This window comes from Dendrobates tinctorius, unplaced genomic scaffold, assembly GCF_039654945.1.
Source record: "Dendrobates tinctorius isolate UK_male_01 unplaced genomic scaffold, ASM3965494v1 ptg000003l, whole genome shotgun sequence".
Classification (NCBI taxonomy): Eukaryota; Metazoa; Chordata; class Amphibia; order Anura; family Dendrobatidae; genus Dendrobates; species Dendrobates tinctorius.
Window position 1 is genome coordinate 78697748 of NW_027361671.1, and position 15391 is coordinate 78713138.

General features: G+C 47.1%; 1 protein-coding gene across 2 annotated transcripts in view; it reads left to right on the plus strand.

The window, feature by feature from the left end:
• The first annotated feature begins 1485 nt into the window (after positions 1 to 1485).
• Positions 1486 to 15391, plus strand: part of SLC12A2 (solute carrier family 12 member 2) — a 128102-nt gene continuing 114196 nt past the window's right edge. Inside the window, exons 1-2 of one of the 2 annotated variants that reach the window (XM_073557738.1) lie at positions 1486 to 1865; positions 3227 to 3852. In XM_073557738.1, the coding sequence (XP_073413839.1) occupies positions 3268 to 3852 (585 nt within the window). In that variant the 5' untranslated portion in view covers positions 1486 to 1865; positions 3227 to 3267. Of the gene's footprint in view, positions 1866 to 3116; positions 3853 to 15391 lie in introns of those variants that run through there. The other variant, XM_073557739.1, reaches the window with a different exon arrangement.

Here is a 15391-nt window from a genome sequence, read left to right on the forward strand (position 1 = left end):
CAGACGACTGTATAATCTCTCATCAGAGAGAATTGAATCAATTATGCAAATCACACTCTGATCAGAGTCTGATCAGTGTCAGCACAGAGCGATTTGGTTCTCTCACAAAAAAATCTCCATCTGCTCCATTGTGTTAGTCCGTGAAAATTAGACTCCACTCAAATGTCATCTGAGTGCAGTCCGATAGATTGAACGCACTCATTGACGTGCATGGCCGAGTGCGATCCGAATATCAGATCAAATTTGGGCAGAGTCATGGAAGCGCACTGGGAACAGCGGCGTGCTGACAGTTTTTTGAGGAGTATTTCAAGTAGATATCGCTGTAGGAGATTTTCTTCTTCCTAAACTGATTTGGGAGGTTTTAAAGCATTTTGGAGTTTTGTTTTTTTTTGCAGCCTCCTGATTGAACAGCGCCTATTCAGAGAGGTTCCCTTCAGGAGCGGCTGCTACGTAACGACGAGCACAACCTCCTGAGCAGCAGGCGGATTAGCACTGAATACACAGGAAGGGGCCTCAGGTTTATTTTTCAGCAGTTTTTATTTATAGTGAATCCGCTTAAAAAAAATCTTCCAAAAATCATATTTGCACAAGGTTTTAAAGGGACACGAGTGATCGGATAAAGCACAGTCTAAGGCCGGTTTCACATTTGCGTTAAAGGCCGCAGCGTCGGCCTGCGCATGGCCGCTGCTAAGCCCCGCCCCCTGTCACGCCTCCTCCGGTAGCTCGGCCTCCGGTGGCATGACGCTGCATGCATCCCCTATCTTTATCACTGAGGACGCAGGCCGTGCACAGTATGCGTTTTGGCGGCGCCTGCGTCCTTTTGACGGTTCGCTGACCAACGCCAAATGCAACCTGTTACAATTTGGTTGCGCTCGGCGCACCGTCAAAAGGATGCAGGCGCCGCCAAACGCATACTGTGCACGGTCTGCGTCCTCAGTGATAAAGATAGGGGATGCATGCAGCGTCATGCCACCGGAGGCCGAGCTACCGGAGGAGACGCGGCAGGGGTCGGGGCTTAGCGGCGGCTGTGCGCAGGGCGACGCTGCGGCCTTTAACGCAAATGTGAAACCGGCCTAAGGCCGGGGTCATACTAGTGTTCAATACGGATGAGTGCTATGCGATAAAGGCCACTGGTAATGTATGGGGCAGCTCTCATCAGCGGTTTTTTTTATCTCCGCATTTTATGCGCGAGAGAAATCAAAGCATGCTGCAATTGTCACGGACAATCGTCTGAGTCTCGGCTCGCTCGGACACATACAAGTCTATGGGGGCGAGTGACACAGGGCAGATTACTCGGATACCATCCAAGATATACGCGGACCCCTGCAATGGAGGAGATGGAGATAGCAGCTTCTCTGCTCTCTTATTGGATGCCATATGCTAGTGTGACCCTGGCCTCAGAGGGGAGGTCACCGGGACCAGAAGACGCTGTGCGCCACACAGGGTAGTAGAACTGTGCAGGTGTGCCATATAGCAGAGCCGTGCGGATGTAGCGGAGCCGTGCCATATAGCAGAGCCGTGCGGATGTAGCGGAGCCGTGCGGATGTAGCGGAGCCGTGCCATATAGCAGAGCCGTGCGGATGTGGCGGAGCCGTGCCATATAGCAGAGCCCTGCAGCTGTAGCGGAGCCGCGGCGGTGCACATGGCTGCTAGCTCTGGGGTGTTACACTGACACCGCCCTTTTACACAGCGGAGCCGGTAATCCGGGCGCTGGGAGTTCCTTGTGGAACGCATGCGCCTCCCATCCAAACACCCGGCAGAGAAGAGGCTGCAGTGTGAGGACCGGAGGCGGCTCCACAGCTCCGTGCACAGCATCACACCGGAACCAGCGCCAGGCCACAGCTCCGGGCTGCGGACACCGGCAGGTAACACGGAGGATGGGACAGGCCCCCGGGACGGCAGTCCTGGTCATGTACGCGGCTGAGGCGGGAGAGTGCGGCGGCTCCTGCTAGGCTGTGTCTCTTCATGGTTTCCAGGGATGCGGCGGCCATGTGGAGGGGAGCCGGGAGCTCACATGGCATGTGCCGGCCGGGGGGCGGCGGTCACTGCGGAGAGGATGGGGCGGCTGGTCCTGCGGTATCTCCGGACGGGGAGCAGGCGGTTACATTGTGGCCGGGAGCGCGGCGTGTCCCTGCCACATACGGAGCCGACACCGTGGCTGAAACCGAGCCAGCTGCGGCCCCGGAGCCGGGACATGAGCCATCACATCCCGGCGCTGTACATGGAGGAAGTGTGAGCGGACACCGCAGAGGCCCGTGCAGGGCGGTGTGTGGCCCCACAGGCCAGGAGCCGGCACAGTGTACACTGCCAACTGCTGTGCAGGGCCACTCATCTACACTAGTGACATGTCCGCCACTGGTGAGCACACCGCCCAGGGCGCGTATCCGTCGCCGCACCGCCCAGGGCGCGTATCCGTCGCCGCACCGTATAGAACATGTACATATCACATACCAGGCCCCGCATATAGGGCATGTAATGTAACACTGGCAGAGCTGATATACTATACAGTGTATAGATTGTACACACCCTACTGCATATTGTATAGCACTGTATGTACATATAATACGCCGTCAGTTTTTGAAGGTGTATTTTATACTCGTATACTACATGTACAGTGACGGCCCATATTATACGTGTATACACAGTGCTGTACAATATCCTACATGTACAGTGACGGCCCATATTATTCGTGTATACACAGTGCTGTACAATATCCTACTTGTCCCGTGCTGTACGGTATATGTATGTGGTGCACAATATGGTGCACGCTATATCCAGATCGTCCCTTCCCCTGGTGACACAGCTGGCCCATGTGCTGGTCGGTGCTGGGGCCACTCTGCCAATCATACACCGGTCCCCTGAGCCTGGTGCAGTAATGTAGCATCCCTGTGCATAGAGCAGTACGGTGCCCGCTCCTGTAGGATGTGAGTGGGGGCAGCTCGCACACAGCTTCTACTTGTCCCTTCATGGAAATGAGAGGCGTCTTTCCACGCCCGCTCTCCTCCCCTGGGCTCTCACAATAGTCACATTCATCATTCCTCGGCACAGGAGTGGTGCTCGGGGAGCGCTGGGTGTGCACTCACTTTGTTAGGTGTATTTTGGATTACGAGGAGGTGGAACATCAGTACAAAACAGCAGCCCGGGCCGAGTAGAGGCTTGTAGAGCTGCAGAGTGGCTGTATATAGTATATACTGGATGCCTAATCCCCTCTTCTATGTGATTTCAGATATTTCTCCGGTAGCATCGTCTTCAGAGAAATAACCGCACATGGAAAAGAAGACAAAGTTATCATCAGCCCTGGCTGAGCCAGGGAAGTCCTCCTTGTCTCATACCCGGTCTACTCAAGATGAAGAGGAACTACAAACCGATGATGCCCAGTTGGGCAGGCCCTTGGGTCCCACTCCAAGTCAGAGCCGCTTCCAAGTGGATCCTGTCAGTGAAGTAGCCAAGGAGGCGTCTGCCGGGGTCCATGGGCCAGTGCCACCTCCGACTGATGCTGTAACCCATAGAGGAAGGGGGGGTTCAGGCGGTGAGGAAGCCAAAGGACGATTTAGGGTAAACTTTGTGGACCCGGCTGATCCAGATGGAAGCTCTCCTGAGATGGCAAGTGGTGAAGGTGGAGGTGGGGTGAGCTTTCAGAATGGAGATACAGTGTTAAGTGAAGGTAGCCTACATTCAGGAGGTCATCACTACCACTACGATACCCACACGAATACTTATTACCTGCGGACCTTCGGGCACAATACCATTGATGCTGTGCCCAGGATTGATCACTATCGGCACACAGCAGCAGACCTTGGTGAGAAGCTGCTGAGACCAAGCTTGGCTGAGCTGCACGATGAGTTTGATAAGGTAAGACCGCTTTGTCCTCCATATCACATTGATAATGAGCCTATAGAAGATATTGGACCCTCCTAGTATAATATCATAGATTTTTTTTGTATAGGTAGAACAATATAAATCTATACCGATCGTATAATAATCATATTTGTATATAAATCTAGCGTGTGGCTTTAATGGTCCTGCAGATATCTTCCGTGCCGTCATGGTACCTCGCTCCTGAGATTTTCTGAGCTGTTAATGAATTCCCACATGGCTTCGCTGTTCTTGGGAAAAAACTTGATGAATCTTTTCTTGGCTGCGGTGATATTATTTTTACACCTAACAAGCAGCTTCTGAATGGGAAACCTTAGATATTGATTGCGTTGTGCGTGGGCGTAACTATAGGGGGCGCAGAGGTTACAGTCACATCTGCTGCTTGTCTCTAGGGGGACATGGGTAATAACTATGAATTGGGCATAAAAGCTCATGTTGGTGATTTTTGAAGGGGAGTGATTTTGTGCCAACACTTTCCAGAAGTCTTTGCACATTATTTCAGTACCCTCAGTGACTATTACTGGGCATCTTTGTTTCCCTCCTCTCCCGAGCACATGCGAATATCTGCTGCAGATATAAGCCAGCTTTGTAGGGCAGATTGCAGCTTGGATTATTGACACACATAGGTGGCATTCTGTCCCTGGCTCCAGACCAGCTCCTCTTCATCCTCTGAGCAAGTCAGGAATTCTGAGCATCGGGCCTGTTACTACAGACAAGATAAGAGCGTAACGTCACAGAAAGCTGCAGGCCTTACTGAAGAATGCTGGATGGGAATCGGCATTGCACACAAGCATTTCATGTGCCAGGAGGAGAGATTCTCAGGCCGGCTGCATGTGCTCCTGCTCTCGTTAGAAAACTCTGCCAACTTGCAAGCCAGCGCTGTGGTCCTATCATGATTTACACAGAAAACATGATAAGACCACAGCATATAAATACACCAAGACTAGGTTTACATGCAGATGTCATTAATTGTGGTATATGAATGAAATCTGTATGGACATGTGAAAAAAGCAATTAGCACTGTTGCTTTACAGCGCTGGGGTCCTGTGTTCAGATCCCACCAAGGACAATATCTGCAAGGAGTTTGCATGTTCCCATGTGCATGTTTATTTTGTATGTGTTTATTTTACTCATATAGCGCCATTAATTCCACAGCGCTTTACAGACATTATCATCGCTGTCCCCATTGGGGCTCATCATCTACTTTCTCTATCAGGATGTCTTTGAAATCGGGGAGGAAACAATCACAAGCAGACATTAATCCTACAGGAAAACACGGAGCACTGATATCCAAATTTATTTAAAAAAAAAAAAAAAGATTTATTAATCCAGGTAAAAATCACATGTAGTAGACTCAGATAAACAAAGCGTAATATAAAAAGTTCATGTGTGGTAGGACTACAAAAACTGCACTGTAGTAACAGTATAGGCAGAGACAGCAAACCTCAAAAAATGGTTTAGCTCAAAAAGAGTGTAAACCTCATAATGTGGACAAAGTGCTTAGTGCGTATAAAGTGCACAAAGGATTAGGATTGGGTAATAATCTCCATAGATCGCTCAGTAATCAATATAACAAACCCAGTCCACGTTTCAAGAAACATAACCAGAGGTATGCAAATCTTACCCATCATCAAGTTGTCAGTGCGTGCGTCCTGTGGCAGCCCCCGACGTGCGTTTCGCATTACAGCCACCCGAGGAAGCCCACGCGAAACGCGTGTCGGGGCTGCCACAAGACGCACGCACTGACAGCTTGATTATGGGTAAGATATAGGATATATTGATATGTATCAGTGGATTTAGTTCTTAAACTCCTTGCAGACGTTGTCCTTGATGGGATTTGAATCCAGGACCCCAGCGCTGCAAGGCAGTTTGCATGGGTGTCCTCCCACACTCCCAAAATAAACTGATAGGGGGGGGGTCACAATAAAAAATCCCTATGGGGACAGTGATTGTGTCTGGAAAGCATTATTGAATTTATGGTGTTATATAAGCAAGTAAAATAAATGCATTTTGCTGCTTGGACACCCAGATGAAGACTCTAGTATTGCATGTTTTATGACCTGCGTGAACTTTCTATCAGTCCATGTCTTTCCTGTCCCAGAGTCGGCACTGATCACGTTGGTCACCGTCATAGACAAGCTTCAAGCAGTAGACTTTATGCAGGCGCGCGTTCCCTGGGGCACTTGAGTATGGAGCCGTACTGACTGCTCGTGCGACTATATGATGCCATGTGATGAAGAATACCTTTGTAATGTAGAATTCTTTTTTGTGCTTGATTACTATAAAAATTGGAGACAAATGGTGATATAGTAAAGTTCCATGTACCCAGAAAAGTATTTCCTCCATTAACTGAACCCCCTTTGTTCATGTATTGTCTCTGGTATTGCTACTCAGTTCTAGGGCTGAGTGCAGAACTCTTTGGGCCTGTAAAGTTCCCAAATTGCCATGTGCCTGAGTGGCGCATGCTGTGATTTTATTTATTTATTTTTTTCTGTTTCTCCAGACATTAGGTCCCTGTAGAACATAGTCTGTGAGCTAGTGCATGTAGACAGACACATCTATATATAAAAATAAATGTACTGATGGCTTCTTTTTTAGGGCTCATGTAAGCTGCTGTGGAGTGGACTTCACCCTCTATGCTGTGCCTCTTGCCTCTGGGGTAGAAGATTTTGTAGCCTGGCATCTCTTGGAGTATGGCACTGTTTGATTATGCCCATGAGTATCATGGCTGTATGTACTTGTATAGGTGCACTATTTAGGCATACAGATTAGTTGTTATTTGGCCAGGTGATTTATCATAGATATTTGAGTCAGTAATTTGGCTTTCCACTACTTAGATATTGATGAGCTATTCTAAGATTGATTAATAGCAGTTCGGAGGGGGTCTTCCATCCGGCACCCCACAGATTAGCAGGAGCTGTGTTGGCGAACTCGAGCGGCCACTACACAATGTATATGGAGCTGTTCTGGTGCTGAAAACCGGCGAGCAGAGGGATTATTGGGTATTGTAAGGATAGGTCATCAATATTTGTTCAAGAAAACACCTTTGATGACTGTACTTTATATGTGAGTCCATTTGTAGAATAACATTGGATTTGCTATTCCATTTCTCCCATAGCCTCCTGTGGCTCCTAAGCCTGCTTGGCTGCCTTTTGATCAGAGCTTCTTTCCTCCTCCCCTCCACTTGGGATGTATACATGGAGAGCTTGTCCCATTGTTGTCTATTGTGTGTGTTCATATGACTGACTAGACCCCTACCGTTATGTACCATGCCCACAAAGACCTAAGAATCCTTGTCTTCCTACCACATCAGTGTGTGTTCCTAGAGCTGGCCATGCCCATCAGATAGTGCCATGGGCCACAGACAACCTATCACCCCTACACCTTTGGTTTGACTATTTGGCTAGATACCATTGCCATGTAATCTTGTGTTATGTCTGAGAACTTCTTAGTATCTTGCTGTGGTTCCTCCTCTGGTTCTCCTTGCTACACCTCTCCGCCGGAGGTGAATCTTTACTATGGCCCCAGCCACTAGCTGTTTGGGCCAGGGTTCAGGTACCTTGTGGTCACTTACATTGACCCATGGCCATATTATTTACATAGCAATTATGGGAAGGATTACTAGGAAAATGTTCCTATCATATAACCACATTAATTACCAAAGCTTCATTATGTGATGGTGTTGTACGAAGGACAGAGCTATAATTTTACCCCAGAAGTCTTGCTAATAGGTTTTAGATTCTGAATAGTGGCTTGTTATAGTGCAGAGAATGCCATGTTATCCCTGTCATAGAAGTAAATGGCCAACCCAAAAGTTTTATTTTCCTGCAGCTCTGCAACGTAATGAGTCCAAGATGCAAATAATGATAGAAAATGCCCAGGCATACTTCGAACATCAAGAGATGATGGCAGAGAGAAGCCACAATAAAGGACTGTCTCTGCTAATTACAGCTCGTCCTGAGTGAGAACAGCTGCTTTTAGCACTCAGGAATGTCTGAAGTGTTTGTGCAACCTGTTGGAATGAGCATGACCTGTGGAGACAAATGTTATTTGCCCATTCACTTCTAAGGGTCCCATTTCACATAGTGACGCACCAGCGATCCCGACAACGATACGACCTGGTAAGGATCGCTGGTGCGTTGTCACACAGCAGCTATTGTGAACGATTCCAGCCTGCGTCCCTGAGTTCTGCGTCGCTAATGAGGTTACTCGTCGGCGTCAAACACAGCGTTGCGTGCTAGCCAGCGGGACGCTGACAATGAAAAAATGGCCCAGGACATTCGAGCACGATCAGCAATATCCAGTGGCGGCGGGGGGGCGCTCGCCGCTATGTGTCACATGTAGTGAGATCGCTGTTGCGTCACAAAATTGGTGACACATCAGCGATCTCACTATATGAGACGGGGCCTTAAGGCTACCACTGTGTCCTTTATAGTGTGCATTACAAAGAATAGCTATAGGAAGCCAGTATGCATTTTCATGGGGGAGGCACAATGAGTCTGCAGCTGCTCAAGTGTATGTTCACATGATGCAGCAGTTTTTCTCATTCTTTTCATCAATCTTTCTTTTTAAATTTTTTTAATATGTCAACAAAAATGAATGTGTTATTACCTTTGGTAATATTTTAATCCTTCCTTGAATTTTTAGGTGATTATAAAGTTTTCAGAGATTTTGGAGTAGAAGTTCTTCTTTTCCTGAAGTGGCTATGGAAGAAGAGTTTTTACCCCCCCCCCCCCCGCCCAAATGTTCATTGCAGCCTTTTAATTGGACAGTGCCTAGTATGGAGTCTATTCCATTTAGGAACAATAAAAAAAAAATGCTAAAAAAAAATTCCTCATAATGAACATCAAAGTTGATTTCTCATGGAAAAAAAAAAAAAGTTCTCCAAGAGTTTTTGAAGCAGTTTTGCAGCAGAACAACAAAATTATCATAAGTGCTGACTATGTCACATGACTGACGGACCACATTGTAGTCGGGGTGCTATCACCCTCCTTCTGCCATCCATTCAGTGGCCTTATCGGAGCTTAAGTCTGAACCTCCCTACAAAAGGGGATATGGGCGTATGCGCAGACAGGGCTGTAGACTATAATGGTGCCGACAATGCGAATGTGCGCTCTGCCTGGCATCGTTTTTAGCTGTGTACATCTACTGGAGGCAGACACTCGTACGTAGTAGACTGTTTCTGGGTGTCTTTTTACACAACCAAAAAAGGATTGTCCTGAAATAATACAATGTTGTTGTACCTTTGGCCAATTCTATAAGAAGATCCCACACAGATGTGCACAGAGACAAACATTGGGTGGTATCAGACTGCAACCTGTACATGGAAATACAAATTGCATTTATGAAAAACCTAAGTCTATTTTAAAGGGTTTGACTACCTTTGGAAACTTTTTTTTTTTTCTCTTGTTTACCAGCATGTATTAATCATTTTGATGTTTGGGTTTCATTCAAAAACTTGCATCATTTGCCTTCTATAGCCTCTGTGTTGCACTGACTATTGATGGCTGTAGAATGGATTAACTGAGACTCCCTTAGCGAGCGCATTCTGACTGACCCTTGGAAGAGTTTCTAACTCTCAGGCTGGGGTCACACTTAAGGTACTGTCACGCTAGCAATATCGCTATAACTTGTGACGTTATAGCGATATCGCTAGCGATATCGCTGTGTCTGATACTTGCCTACAACCCGCTCCCCCGCTGGTTATCGCTGATCGCGCAAGAACAGGCTGGACTGTTTCTCGTCGTCAGCTTCCTGCGGCGCTTCCTGCTGTGACGACGAGCGACGCGTGGAGCCGGGCGGGAGGACGCAGGATCGCCTGGTATGACAGGTAAGTAGCGACCCCCGTCCCCAGCGATGTCGTTGGTGAGATCTGCCTGTGTGGCAGCTCACTAGCGACCACTTAGCGATGTACCAGCGATCCTGACCGCGTCATATCGCTGGTACATCGCTAAGTGTGACAGTACCTTAACAGACGATAAATACGATCCGTACTTTCCATGCGTAATATGGAGAAATGTCCCCTAAATAGTGATCCGTATGTCATCCGTTGTTGAGGTGTGGCCGCGTATTTTGCGCATTTAAGCATCCGTATATATTCCTTATGGCATCCGTATGCCGAGATTTTCTCGCAGGCTTGCAAAATGGACATATAATGGAGCCCAATGACAGGTTTAATCCCAAATGAAAGAATAGATATATAAACACAGAATAATTATTTGTGTGTGTATATATATGTGTATATATATATGTGTGTGTATATATATATATATATATATATATATATATATATATATATATATATATATATATATTTTCATAGAGTTCTACATAGCAGAATAGTTGCAAAATCATTCTAAAACCAGACATGAAATGACACATGGCTTACATTCATTTCATGTATTTTTTTTATGTCCCTGATTAGGATTGGTGTGTAAAATTTGGGAAATCTAGGTGCTAATTTAAGGGGTTAATTCGTTGGAAAAAAAATGCAACCAGAGAGGTAAAGCAGGTGAGTGAGGGCAGATTTTACTAGCCTTGAGAGAGACCATTGATTTTGCCCCCCTCTTTCGGCTACAAAAATCTGTCCCCAGACACCCCAGAAAAGGCACATATATAAGTTGCGCCTTTTCTGGCACTTCTTATTCTCTCTTCCCATTGTCCTGTAGTGGTGGCTAATAGGTTAATATGAATAGGTTAATGTCACCTTGCAATTGGAAGGTCACATTAAGCCGATTTAATAATGGAGAGGTGTCAATAAGACACTTATCAATTATTAACCCTAGACTATTAAACGGTTAAACACACACTAATAAAAAATTATTTTAATGAAATAATGACACCTAGTTTTTGACAATTTATTCCTATGTTACTCCAAAACTAAACCATTGACCTGTAACAAAAAAAGCATCACTTGCCTCTCTGCTGCTCAGTCAGGTCCCCCGCTGCAATCCATCAGAAAGGGTTAAGTGGTTTACACAGGGACCGATGCTAATGTGACCAGCCTCATGTAAACCACTGCCAGAATAAATTATTTCATCTCTGTGCAGTCTCCCTGGCTGCCCGGAGATGAACTAATGAGCGTGAGAAAGTTTCTGTATTTTTTCCTACGCTCATTAGTTCACCTCACGTCAGCCAGGGACTCCGCCCAGCCTCACTGACGTCACTGGCTGACCTGACGTGAACTGATGAGCGTGGGAAAAAATGCAGAAACTTTCTTGCACTCATTAGTTCATTAGCAATGGGAATAGATGCACCTTTTCTGGGGGCAGATTTTTGCGTTTTTTTTTTTTGCACACCCATAGACTTGCATTGGCGTATTTCGGCCGGAATACGCTGACGATCGCAGCTGCGATTGTCTTGAACCGTAAAATATGCGCAAGAAATATACGGCTGATGGGAGCTACCCCATAGAGAATCATTGGTCCGTGTGCAATGCGTGGCTTTTACGCCTCTCACTCGTCCGTATTTCTCTCTAGTGTGACCCCGGCCTTATCTGTCTAACTGCTGGCATTGTTGGGGATCTGTATGCTTTTTGACGGTGACTTCTCTTCCAGACTTTCTACATCTGTGTTGTTTTCTACACATTCTCTAGTAAGCAGAATGCTGCAGATTGAGTCTATCCAGAGGCCATGACATGATGACTATGGGTGTCTTCAGAGCATACTTTTCTCCCCATTGCTCCTGTATGAGCAGACAACTTGAAGTCATTTGGTTGCTGGCCATATGGATGGGGGATGAGATGTTTGTAATGTAGAAATGCTGACATCTGTGGTGCTCGCTCTAGGGATAGTATGAGGAATCTAAGTGATGGCTCTTTTAAGCCTTTCCATTAGGTAGGTTACTTAGATCTCACAAAGCGTGACTGTGCTGAATCTGGTGACAGACTGACCTGACAGAGCAGATGGTGATGTTGCTACAAAAGCTGTGACTTCAGAGGAAACATTGGTGGAAGCAACCATCATACATTATTAAAATAGAAATATTCCTTATTCTCTGTACAGAAGGGTGCTGCTCTGTAAGATAAAACTAGTGTCTGAGGGTACTTAGATTGAGGCACCTTCCACCCCTATAATTCTTCTTGTAGCTGAGGGTGACCTGCCTGCCCCAACATATACCATGGCACTGTGCCCTGCTGGGCGATTGTAAAAGTGCCCACGGTTCGCAGTCTTGTAAATCACTAGAGCAGGTTGAGGAGGGCTGATCTATACGTCTCAGGTAGGCTGTGGCATCCTAGACTCATACAATACGCTAGGAGGAAATGTGCAGAAGACCGCCTCGTAGAAAAAATGGATTTCTGATATAGTTTTCCTCTTCATCTCTTGTAAAAGTGTGGGTGTCCACATCGGAGGCATTTCTGACCCACGTGCTACAGCGTAGTATAGATCTAATAGCAATTCAGGATTGCAATACAGAATTTGCCAGTACCCCAACCTCCTGAATTTGGGCTGTGAGAATGAGTGGACTAGCCATATTAAACCCCAGTGCTGATCTGTGGCTCTTCAGCCAAGAGAAATCTGTGAAATATGAATAAACTTTCCTACAGCCACGACCTTCCCCCCCCCCCCCCCCCCCGCCCCAGCAGCAAGCATGGCAGGGGAGTTGGTTTTCTCCTGTCAGATAACTGCTCTTTCACTCACATCCCACTGCCACCCTCTTTTACACTCCCAACCTCCAACTGGCTGTCATTTACCGCCCCCTAGGGCCAGCCACCACATTCTTTGACCACTTCACCACCTGGCTACTTCATTTTCTTTCCGCTGACATCACCACTATCATCTTGGGCGACTTCAACATCCCCAGTGACACTTCCCTCTCAGCTGCCGCTAAACATATCTCTCACTTCCTCCTTTGGCCTCACTCAATGGTCTTCTGCAGCCACTCACAAAGATGGCCACACACTGGACCTCTCTTCACCTGCTCTGCTCCCTATCTAACCTCTCTTACTCACCTCTTCCTCTTTCTGACCACAACCTACTTATACATTCTCTTCCCTCTCCTCTCCAGGTCCACAATCCCCACCCTACAAACTTGCACACCCTCACAGAAATCTTAAACACCTCGATCTACACTCACTGTCTGAATCCCTTCTCCCTCTTACAAACATAAGTTCCCTACACAATGCGGATGCTGCTGCCACTCTATATAACACCGCAATAGCTGTAGCTTTGTAATTGGTTGCCCCTCTCACACATACTAAAGCTCGCAAAATCAACAGACATCTCTGGCACACCAGCCTGACCAAAGAACTGAGACAGGCTTCCAGGGTTGCTGAGCGGAGATGGAAAAGATCCCACTCCAATGAGGACTTCATCGCATTCAAACAGTCTCTCACTACTTTCAAGGCCACAGCTAAACAAACCTACTTCTCATCTCATATTCTCCCTGTCTCGCAACCCTAAACAGCTATTCAACACCTTCAATTCTCTCCTCCGTCCCCCAGGACCTCCTCCCTCTCCACTCAGATGAAGACTTTGCCTCATTTTTGAAGCAGAAGATTGCGAACATCAGGGACCGTTTTGGTCGACAGCTCTCAGAGCCCTTCCTCCTAACTGCCCAGCCCTTCTCCTCCAAAACCAACATCTCGCCACCTGTGCACTTGACCAGATCCCATCCCACTTCATCCCAAACCTCACCACAGTCTTCATTCCAACGCTAACCCATCACTGACAACTGGTGTTTTCTCCTCAAGGTTTAAACATGCCTCAATTACACCTATCCTAAAAAAGCCCTCTCTTGACCCATCCTCTAGATCTAGCTATCGCCCCATATTACTTCTCCCCTATGCCTCAAAACTACTGGAACAACACGTCCATCTTGAACTGACCTCTCACCTCTTCTTGCTCCCTCGTCGACCGCTTAAAATCTGGCTTCTGGCCACACCACTCCACTGAAACTGCCCTAACTAAGGTCATCAATGACTTATTAACCGCCTAGGCCAAGCGACATTACTCTGTCCTCCTCCTGGACCTGTCCTCTGCCTTTGACACAGTGGACCATTCCCTATTACTACAGACCCTCTCATCTCTTGGCGTCATACCTAACAGACCGGACATTCAGCGTCTCCCACTCGCACACCACCTCCTCACCGCGCCCCCTATCTGTTTGAGTCCCACAAGGTTCAGTCCTAGGGCCCCTGCTCTTCTCCATTACACCTTTCGGCCTGGGACAGCTCATAGAATCTCACGGCTTTCAGTTTCACCTCTATGCGGATGACACACAGATCTACATCTCTGGACCAGCTATCACTATACTACCAACCAGAATCACTCGATGTCTGTCCGCTATCTCATACTTCTTCTCCGCTAGATTTCCGAAAGCTAATGTGGACAAAACAGAATTCATCATCTTTCCCCCATATCACTCGACACCCCCCCCCCAATGAACCTACGCAGTAAGGTAAACTGCTGCCCACTCTCCCCAGTCCCACAAGCTTGCTGCCTCGGGGTTATTCTTGACACTGATCTCTCGTTCAAATCACATATACAAGCCCTTTCCACTTCCTGCAAACTGCAGCTCAAAAATATTTCCTGGATCCGTACATTCCTCAACCAAGAATCTGCAAAAACCCTAGTCCATGCCCTCATCTCCCGCCTCGACTACTGTAACCTCCTGCTCTGTGGCTTCCCCTCTAACACTCTTGCACCCCTCCAATCTATTCTAAACTCTGCTGCCCGACTAATCCTCCTATCCCCCCTGCTATTCCCCGGCCTCTCCCCTCTGTCAATCCCTGCACTGGCTCCCTATTACCCAAAGACTCCAGTTCAAAACCCTAACCATGACATACAAAGCCATCCACAACCTGTGTCCTCCTTACATCTGTGACCTCGTCTCCCGGTACTTGCCTGCATGCAACCTCCGATCCTCAAAGATCTCCTTCTCTACTCCCTTCTTATCTCTTCTTCCCACAATCGCATACAAGATTTCTCCTGCGCATCCCCCCTACTCTGGAACTCTCTACCCCAACATATCAGACTCTCGCCTACCATGGAAACCTTGAAAAGGAACCTGAAGACCTACCTCTTCCGACAAGCCTACAACCTGCAGTAACCACCGATCCTCCAAACCGCTGCGCAACCAGCTCTACCTTCACCTTCTGTATCCTCACCCATTCCTTGTAGATTGTGTGACCTCGCGGGGCAGGGTCCTCCCCTCCTGTACCAGTTGTGACTTGTACTGTTTAAGATTACTTAACTTGTTTTTATGTATACCCCTCACATGTAAAGCGCCATGGAATAAATGGTGCTACAATAAATATGAACATCCCGTGCTTATTTCTGTCACTTTCAGGCACATCAGTTAGCATTATTTTTGGAATGATTATGTGGACTATATATTTGCACGATATACGTTACACTGAGATTATTCTGACGTGACCCTGATCTATCTATCGTAGTGAAACTTTACCTTTTTTTTTTTTCTGCAATAACTGATAGATTTCCTTAGTAGCGTGTAGGTGACTCAACATTATTTCCAAAGTAGTAGGTGCAATAGTGAAGGCGAATTCTTGTCCTGA